Raw genomic sequence first — 10,415 nt, forward strand, 5'->3', positions numbered from 1 at the left:
GCACTCTCCTAAAGATTTGACTAAATTACCTGTTTATACACAACGAGGGAAGATCTCGGTGGGTGCGCGGGTGCGGGAGGGGTATCACTTGAAACAAAAATAAAAAGCGATTCTATTTTGATTCAACTTGAAAGTCAAGTAGAACCATAATAAAGCAAGTAGCGTTTACTAAAGCAAGTAACGTTTACATGTTTCAACTAAAGTACTATCCTAAAGCACTCTCCTAAACACTAAGATAATGTAAATCGGCCTTTAAATATACTATAAGGGATAAAAAAAGGATTGTGTGGTTTTATGAAACCACGGTAAAAGTGAAACTTTTTTTCACATTATAGACATTTAACTAAAAAATTTTGGAATAATATTCCATTAAGGGTATAAAAATCGCTTTATCAATCTTAATTTTATGCTTGGAAAATTTAAATGATAATGGGAAATTAATATTTTTATTGAACCCTGTGTCTTAGAGAGTACGACATACATAATACTCAATTATTATTTAGATTATATACACATATTAAATAATGGTCTATACACTACACGGTCAGCTGCTGTGAACTGTAGGCGCCGGTTCCGCCATATTGGCCTTGGCTGCTATGACGAGCGCCTTTAACTTTGTCCCTACTCCGCGGCCGACCGTCACGCGACATGCAACACACAGATGAAAAAGTTTGAGACGATGTAATAAAAGTTTCATTCCACCTTAAAACTGTTAAAATTTTGCAGATTAGTATTAGAAAAAGACTTCAAAGCCGCTGATATAAAGTGGAGTCTCTTCGTGGCGGCAGCATTTAGTTTTCGGTACGAAAGTTGTTTGAGACCATTTCCGCCGGCGTTTCTGAAAAATGGCGTTAAAGACATGGATGAATTAGTACGTGTTATACATATACTTGTACAAGTGATAGTATTCTAATCAAGCCTTACCTAATTTTAAATTAAATTAAATCTGAATCATTTTAGTTAAGCGTCGTCACGGATGTTCCGGCTTTGGATCTGGTTTTACAACAACTAGATAATCTTGACAATTTGGAAAATATTAGCGATATTATCGATCTACTATTCTACGTCCTTGTTAGGTTAAAGGAACCAAGTTTGAAAACAGTGGTGCCAGAATCGGTGAGAAAACTATTCTTTAAAGAATTATTTTTCTATACTCTGCTATACGTAGAAGATAGAAGAAACAGTAATCTATAATAATATATTTCCTTTTAATAATATATTTTAGTTTATGTTAATTTTAGTTATTTATTTCAATGTATATCATTTTATTATTATATTTTAGTTACTTTTAGTGTACAAAATGAACATTACATACGTATTTATTGTTTGTTTAGGCTTCAACAAAGGTTTTATCTATAAGATAAAAAAAAAACATCTCGAAAATTTTAAAAATACAAGTGATAACTTCTCTTTCGTTCGATTACAATAAGTTTAGATTTCATTGTCTGTCCAAAAATTACGCCATTTGTACATCGTTGATAGTTTTGTCACTTAACAACACTCAAAAACGGAAATAAATATCTTTGTATATATAGAGTCAAGGCACTAGAAGAAGTAAGAAATATTAGTAAATTAAAGAAAAAAGTTTTCCTACCAGTAAATGTCTAAATTTCCATAAATTTGTGAAGCTGATAAAATCTTAATGGCATAAACGTGACAGGAATTGTTCATATAGCACATCGTATCCTGTTGCATAATAATGGGACTACAGCTTATTTTACGTTAGCTTATAATTTAAATTTGTAATTTTATATTGCATTTAGATTTCCATGTAGCATTTTCATCTGGATATCCCCTTATCTTACACAATGTGGGTAAAATCATGCAAAATTAGCTAAGATAGCAAAGAAAAACCTTTGAATACATACTATTAATGACATACCCCTTTTTCAGCATGAGGCGATTTTAATAAATGCGCATTCTGCAAACCCAGCCCCAAAACCTCAATTTATTTTCCAAGTAGTCTATTCAACAAAGTCGAATTCAGAAATAAAATGGAAGGAGTTATCGAAAAATCACAAATTGTTTTATGCCTATCACGGCAATCGCTTAGAACATTTTTACTCTATTCTTAATTTTGGACTTCAACAACATTTAAATAAGGTAAGTGTGAAAAATCAATCTCAAAACCCTCTGCAAATTAGGACTAGGTCGGTACTCACTTTCATATGTTCACACATGGCAAACAAATTCGCATCTCTTGTATATTGAAATATAATAATTAATATATCTAATAAATGTCTGAGAAATCAATGTAGGTCTTCTTGTGTATTTAAAAACTATCGGCCTATTCTGCCTTGCACGACTGGGATTAAAAATATATTTTAACAATAATAATGTCAAGGGATAATGTAGCAGAAACTAAGAGTTAATAAGTTACAAACATAAATTCTCTCCTCTGTAAAATATTTGTATAGAAGAATTCATGTCTAATCTATTTTTCTCCAGAACTTTAATTTTCATTTAATTTGAATTAATATTATTTTATTCTTAAAGACTACGTTATTGGGTAACGGTATACATCTTTCGCCCGAGCTCAGTATAAGCATGCCTCATAGCTATGGTGGATTCGGCTGGGGTGCGAGTTGCATTGGCGGACATTTATCCTGTGTCGCACTGTGTGAAATAATAGACACTCCCGAAGGAATCAACTACCAAAGACCTGTATCGAACGAAGGTTCATCTTTTATACAATGAATAAATTTTAAAGAATAATTTGTCACACGAACCTATTTATTTTTAAAGTGAGACGAGAGCGATAAGTACTAAATACAAACGCTATTTTAATGTGGTACCTATTGTAATTTTTGTTTTCGATGTTCCACACGCGTAATCAAAGCCAATCTTAAACATCAGGTTTAGGTACTTATGTAATTAATATGTCGAAGTAAACCCTTTTTCGAATATAAATAATATAAAAGAAATAGATAATTCGTTTATATTTAAATATAAAGTTTCCAATTGGTATATTTTTCACAGGGGATGGTCGTTGTAAAGATGATAGTGAAGAGCATGGAGACGCAAATTTTGATCATAAACATACTAATTACCTTGTCACTAATTGCGATTTGGTCCGAGTGCGATATTTACTTGTTTATGCTAAACAACCTGCATCTATGAGATTTCCTTCGTCAAATACAAATAGAAATGGTAAATTTTCTATCATTATAATTGATACTCAATTAAATTCATTATTATAAATTATATTTGGCAACGAGTCGTAACGAGTTATTCAATAGAAAGTTCATTAGATTGCTATTATTCAAATTTATTTAATAAAAAGTTTATGAAGGGCAGCAATTACAGATGGTGATCTAGATAAGAAAGGAAGAACTATTTTCACGTTTAAAAGATTTAATTTTTTTCAGAAACCTCAGAACTTTTTTGCTAAACAAATTAAATAAACGAATCTCAACATTTATTATTCCTTTCAGCCGGTGGCCTTCGAGAATGGGTCACAAGACACAAGTTGTTTTCAATCCTACTTGGCTATGGATTATTGCTCGCGACCATTGGTTTCGCCAGTAACCAACCAGTTAACTATTACTACAAGATGATATTAAAGAAACTAGATGTAGCACTTAGTAACGTGAAAGTGTAAAATTTTTGATTTTGTACAAATTTTTTGTCCCACTTTTATAACTACTTATAATGTTTTTAAACAAATTGTTTAAATAAGATATGCATAAAATTCTTTACATAAAATCTTTTTATAAAATCTTTATATAAAATCAATATCCGATTTTTGTCCTTTATAAAACAAACCTTTCGATTTCTATAAAACTGCTGATTTCTTAAGTACTAGCCCAGCCCAAGGCAATTTTATTTTACAATGATTACTTTATATACAAATATAAGCTAATGGATCGTGTAGAGTTTGCTAATACAATAATAATCTGTATTGCGCTTTTTATAAATCAAATTTGATGCTGGTCAAATTGTTTTAGAACAATGTCTGAACCTATTATTTTCACGCGTCGAAGCATTCCATTGTGTCCTTTAAATTTTTACATACTGCCGTAACGGATGTACAACCATGGACCCGTTACAAACACTCTCATTACCTTTGCTTTCAATCATTGGATATCTAAACGTTGCTGAATAACGTCTATTTTGTTTTTATTTATATCTATTAAATATCAGAAAGTTATTATGATACTAATGAACATGTTACTATTATCAATATTGTATATTCTTACGATAGTTTTCGCCCAAGATCCTGTCGCAAATATCGCTCAAGGCCGTGTTGTTGGAGTGAGTATCAATTTACTTATCTTTTTAGTGATGATGAAGTATATTTTATTTTATTTGAAATTCATAAAAAGGTAGTACACAAGGTGGAGGCATTTTAGTAGTCGATAACTAACTTTAGATTATCATTAATACTTAATTACTTATAGATAAAAGTGTTTATGGAGAATTCTTTAGAACCAATTGAAATTTACTTTGGTATACCATACGCAGCTCCACCTATTGGAAAACTGAGATTTTCTGTAAGTATCTATTTAATAGATTATATATAATGTAATAAGTGCTTACGTTATCAGTAACTCAATGTACAAGTATTTACGTTTATTAAGGCATTATTTTTTAACTTTTATAAGGAAAATTTTGTTAACATGTCTGTTGTTTTAAGCCACCAGAAAGACATAATGGTTGGAAAAGGACCTTTTTCGCCCACCGTATGGCGCCAAGTTGCCCACAAGTAGATACAGACAGTAAGGATTCCAGTGAAAATTGTCTATATTTAAATATATGGACATCGCGGGTGAGATGTTTTTATAATTGACATTTTTCGATGGGACAGTCTGTTGGTCGGTATTGCTTTGTCGTCTTTTAAAAGGTTGCTTTATTGATACTCAGGTTACAAACAATTAGAAATAATTTTGTGTCAAAATAGAGCTCATATCTAATGTGGTTTTCAGGCAGAGAGTGGATGGGCAGCTTCAACCCGTTATTATAATATTTTACAGCGAGACATGGACCGGGGGTAGTTTGCACCTACCATGTCAAGAGTTGGCATCTGAAGGCGTGGTAGTTGTTACAGTGGCTTATCGACTTCACCTTTTATCATTTTTTACTCTAAAATCAGTGATAGCTCGAGGAAATCTCGCTTTACTTGATCAATACATGGCGTTATTGTGGGTCCGGGAGAATATTTCCGCCTTCGGTGGAGACCCGACGTCAATAACGCTCTTGGGTCACTCGGCAGGCGCTGACAGCGTTTTACACCATGTGGTTTCACCGAGAACAACTGGTGCGCAATTAAGTACCTTATTAAGTTTTTTAAATAACACACATAATAAAATATAATAAAAATGTGTTATGTGAATTTAACATATATTACTGAATAAAGCCTATACTGTGCTCTAACTTTTAGGGTTATATCATCGAGTCATAATTATGTCTCCGAGAAATATGTGGCAAGGAATCTATGAGAATCGTAGTGTAACTGCAGGCGAACAAGCGAAGGTTTCGAAAGAGATTGCACGAGCTATAGGATGTGTGAACTATACTTCAAGAGATGAAGATATTTTGCAATGTATGAAAGATAAGCCTTTGGAAGAGATTATAAAATTATTTTCAGTAAGTGTTTTTACGTTTAAGTTTCTTTTTTTACATTAAAAATTATTAACGAAATCGTATTCCAGAATACCACATTGGAAAATTATATGCAACCTACGTCGGACGACTTTCTACCAGAGTCAATGCAGTATTTACCTTCTACTTTGGAAAAGGCGATAAGACATCTAAGTGGATTGAATATACCAGTGGATATTATGATTGGCACTACAGATCTAAACAGTTTAAGGCTTCGTGGTAAGTTTTGCATATAAGGTTTTAGCTGTTTTTTATCAATATCTTGTATGAAACTTATATTATGAAGTAGGCACTTGATAACCAGAATAAATTATAGAATATTTACCTAAAATTATTTTGCTACCCGAACCTACATTCCATGCTATTTAATCACTATGATTTTTGTTAGTTTGCTATACATATAATCAAACTGACTTTATATTTCCAGATAGTCTATTCAAGAGCTTTTTAAGGAAAAGTAACAAGCAAATATATGATTTTTCTATGGAAAGTGTTTTACCAAATATTCTGAATGTTCTTTTATTGAAAAATTCGGAAACTTATCAAACGGTATTTAAAATACTATTTTTAAATGTTCTATGGACGTTTATCTAATATATAAAATTCTCGTGTCACAGTTTTCGTTGCCATACTCCTCCGAAACGGCTCGACCGATTCTTATGAAATTTTGTGTGCTTATTGGGTATGTCTGAGAATCGGACAACATCTATTTTTCATCCCCCTAAATGTTAAGGGTAGTCCACCCCTAAATTTTTTTATTTATTTTTTAGACAAAATTTTTAATTTCTGTTTTTTTATGATACAACATACAAAAATACATACAACCCCTAACTTTCACCCCTCTACGATCAACCCCTATTTTTTTAGTATAAATGATATGGCAAAACGACGTTTGCCCGGTCAGCTAGTATTTTTATAATCTTGTGAAATTATCATTTTACTTAGTTACAAGAAGCTGTTCGTTGGGAATACTGGAATGGAATACAAGAAGATATAGACAATTTTAGCGCATTAGAGTCGCTTGGTTTTATGGACTCTGTCGTTAACTGGGCTATTGGAAGTTCTTATTTAGCGGAGAAACTCGCTACACAAGTGCCTAGAGTGTATGTTTTCCGATACTCCTTTCCATCGAAGGTTGACCTTTATGGTAATCGCCTAAATTTCACAGGTATGATTTTAAAGTAAAACTTTATTAGGTAATAGTAGGTATATTTTCATAAATTACCTACATCAAAAGGTATATTTCTATATTTACATAGATCGGTACATATATAATTACTAGATGACCCGGGGAACTTCGTATCATCTACATATAATCAATTTATTTTACAATAGACAACAGACAGAGTTCGGCCCTCATCTATGAAACACTAATTACTCAGGGTATCTATAAATATATGACAACAAGTGACAATTTTATGTTTCTAAAAAGACTAAAGACATCAAATATTTCCCAGCTAGTTAATAGTTTTTTTATGTATTGGAATATTGAAATATTGAATTGTCGTTTTTAGAATTTTTTATTCTTAACTATGTTTCAAGATCATAAATATAATTAGCCTAATCGATCCAGCCATTCTCGAGTCAAAAATTCATTTTAATATACCTACATACGTTTAAAAACTAATCTCAATAAAATTCCAGTGTCCTTGATATTGCTCTTAACTTTTTAGGAGCAGTTAACGGCGCCGATCTAATTGCTTTGTTTGGTGATGCAATTATACTTCAAGTCGCTAGAAGATCTCCTAGTAATGATGAGAAACAAATATCGACTTTTTTTCGATATTATGTAATGAATTTTGTGAAGTTTGGGTAAATGTATTTTTTTTATAGAATAGTTACAAACAGCCGCACTTTGCTATGCAATTTATAAATGTTACGTATATATCTTATCGGGAATATGCATATCTTAAAGTAATAAAAAATATAAATAATCTCGGGAATATTCAACTTATTTTTCCACTTAATTTTTAAATATTAAATAAATTTGAGCCCCTCAAGCACCGATATGTTGCGCGGGCTTATGTTACCCGACACGTCTAGTTTTACAAACATATTTAAATTTTAATTGCTATATAGATCATGAAAGAAGCTAAAACCTTTCCTTTTTTAAAATTAAATAAACTAACAGTATAAATAACACCAAAAACAATACCTCGGTGCCTGAAATTATATCCTACCAAAGTACACCCAAAGTGCTTTTTCCCATTCGAATTCGAAGTACGAAAAAAATATTGTAAGATTATGAGAAGGGCTCAAATATCTACAATATCATGTTGTAGATCAAAGTAAACCTTTAGTTATATCTAAGTGAGCTGCCTACCCATTGCGGTGTCACAAAGTTTTATAATACACGTTGAAACAATTTCTCACAAAACACTTACTTACTATTAGTATTAATATCGCCACCGTTAAATCCAATGTTATGTCACCTGAAGTCACATTTTATTTCGACCAAATAAAAATATACCTTTTTGTATAATGTGACGATAATAAACTTTGGAGAAAAATATATTTGAGACAAATTTATGCGTATTTCCTATTTGAATGACAATTTTTCCAATAATATAAGATCCAGTTAGTTAAATATAAGAAGCAATGCAGTTATATCATATGGTAATGAGTGTAAAGAATAGTGTTTGTAATTATGTCGGTATAAATATGTTGTACGTATATTGCAAAGTTCATAAGAATTTTAATTATGTATCTACTTTTAGATGGGTTGAAAAGGTAACGCTTTGGCACAATACTCGTCTCTAGCATAAAATTCCATTCTTGTCACGTCGTCGTTGTGTAGAATATTAAAATACCTCGTGTTCGTCTGTACCTACCTGCTTACGAACCTTTGTTTCTTCGTTTCTAAATTTGTTGAAAATCATAGCAATCTTATGGACTGGTGTCCATAGTTATATATTTAACAGACAATGAAGAAAAGCAGGAATAATAGTTTACGAGTAAAAATGTAGTGCATTGGCTATGACTAAGGGTTAAAAAAAATATTTGCGGAATGGCTACTGAGAGTAGATTCTTAGAAATATAATAAGCACTATACTTTTTGTAAATTTCTCTACTTTAAACTTATCATCAGGCCAAGATAAAGGTTGATTAAGAATGTTGAAATGTTGAATTTCAGTCCTTTAGGAGTATTCAGAATAATTCAAAGCCTGCCATTTCAGATTATAATTGTTTCTTAGAAATATGGTTATGGTTTAATATCATAGTGACTACGTACATAGTATCTGATAATCTGAGCGAGTTTAGTTTTTCTGACGACATTAAAACATGCATAAATCGTGGACCAAAGTTACGACGCCTTATTTATCTTTATTAAAGTAGAACCAATATCATTTTAACTACCTAATTATTTTAAGATTTTTGGTTCTTTAAAATAATTATTTTGTACATTCAGGTCTCCTACGACACAAGAAAAATGGCCTCGGTTTACGGTGAAAGATAAAACTATATTCGAAATTTGTGACAACGAGATTTATAGTTATTGTCGTTTCAAAAGTGTAAAGAAAGACATTTCCTTTTGGCTGCAATATTTACCGCAACTAGCAAACTCTACACTACGAAATAAAGAATATTCTGATATGATAGTTGGGTATGGAGGTACGGTGGTAAAACTTGACTTACTTACTGTTTTTCTATTTCATGCTCACCGTTAAAATCTTAAATTTTAGCTAAAATTACAAAAAACATAGCATTTTTTTGATTTAAGAATTGGTATGCTCAGGAAACTTGAGAAACTACTTTTAACTGCAGTGTGCTAATAGTATATTGTAACTTCCTATTGCTAGAAGTATCTTAGACTTAGACGTACCGTACGTAATTACTACACAAACAGTTATTACTAATTACGATCAATAATTTCAGATGGATACCGACTACGCGGCGGCGTTTACGCAATGTGTGGAATCTCTATTATACTCCTTCTGATGTTGTTTACAAGTGGACTACTTCTGCGCAGAAGACGGTTTTATCGACCATCGTCCGTTGATTCACAAATTGCTTATTAGAGCCCTTTTTACAATTTCATAATCTTTTAACGTACCCACTTGAATTTAATTGATTTTCATAAGTAACATTTTGATGTATATTTCAAAGAGAGATTTTAGGTACATTAAAAAGGTTAAATGTAGCGCACCATACATTTAAAAAGCCCGTAAAGGCTACATAATATACATTTTAAAGCAAATTGGGGCTGTTAGATAGTATAGAACATAATTTTAGGCATCTAAATTTGTATTTTAACTATGCCCAAATTAAAATGTTTGAGATATGTAGATTATTAATTTATTTTACCCAAATCATTGATCCTTTACGTATACGCATCCGAAAGTGTGACGTTTTTGTGTTATTAGTATACGTGAAACTTAGGTAGGTATTAGGTAATATTATAGGTACTTGTTAACATTTTAATGATATTTAGATTTAAAAATAATTCATTTATGGTTCATACGTCAAATATAGCTTACCTTCTCTTTCCTACCTTTCCTCCTCTTTACTTCTATTGTAAAATTGCCACGAAAGAGACAAAACTTGTTCCACTAACCTAAATGTTACCCACATTTCTCACAAGTTTATGAAAGATCCTGAATTTTTAATATGTAGATTATTAATTTATTTTACCCAAATCATTGATCCTTTACGTATACGCATCCGAAAGTGTGACGTTTTTGTGTTATTAGTATACGTGAAACTTAGGTAGGTATTAGGTACTTGTTAACATTTTAATGATATTTAGATTTAAAAATAATTCATTTATGGTTCATACGTCAAATATAGCTTACCTTCTCTTTCCTACCTTTCCT

The 10,415-nt window shown here is 31.4% G+C and overlaps 1 protein-coding gene across 2 annotated transcripts; it reads left to right on the plus strand.

Annotated features, from left to right (window-relative positions):
- The first annotated feature begins 3,597 nt into the window (after positions 1 to 3,597).
- Positions 3,598 to 10,192, plus strand: LOC125053831 (carboxylesterase 1C-like). 2 transcript variants are annotated; one of them, XM_047655412.1, is made up of 11 exons: positions 3,598 to 4,254; positions 4,401 to 4,493; positions 4,637 to 4,768; positions 4,930 to 5,257; positions 5,381 to 5,586; positions 5,652 to 5,820; positions 6,029 to 6,150; positions 6,547 to 6,769; positions 7,275 to 7,413; positions 9,011 to 9,213; positions 9,478 to 10,192. In XM_047655412.1, the coding sequence occupies exons 1-11, from the start codon at positions 4,153 to 4,155 to the stop codon at positions 9,618 to 9,620; spliced, it is 1,860 nt and encodes a 619-aa protein (XP_047511368.1). In that variant the 5' UTR covers positions 3,598 to 4,152; the 3' UTR covers positions 9,621 to 10,192. The 2 variants fall into 2 exon arrangements, with proteins under 2 accessions (XP_047511368.1, XP_047511377.1); XM_047655421.1 differs by lacking the exons at positions 3,598 to 4,254; positions 4,401 to 4,493 and having other exon boundaries at positions 4,926 to 5,257; positions 9,478 to 10,190.
- Positions 10,193 to 10,415: the final 223 nt, after the last annotated feature.

The sequence above is a fragment of the Pieris napi genome, chromosome 1 (genome assembly GCF_905475465.1).
Source record: "Pieris napi chromosome 1, ilPieNapi1.2, whole genome shotgun sequence".
NCBI lineage: Eukaryota > Metazoa > Arthropoda > Insecta > Lepidoptera > Pieridae > Pieris > Pieris napi.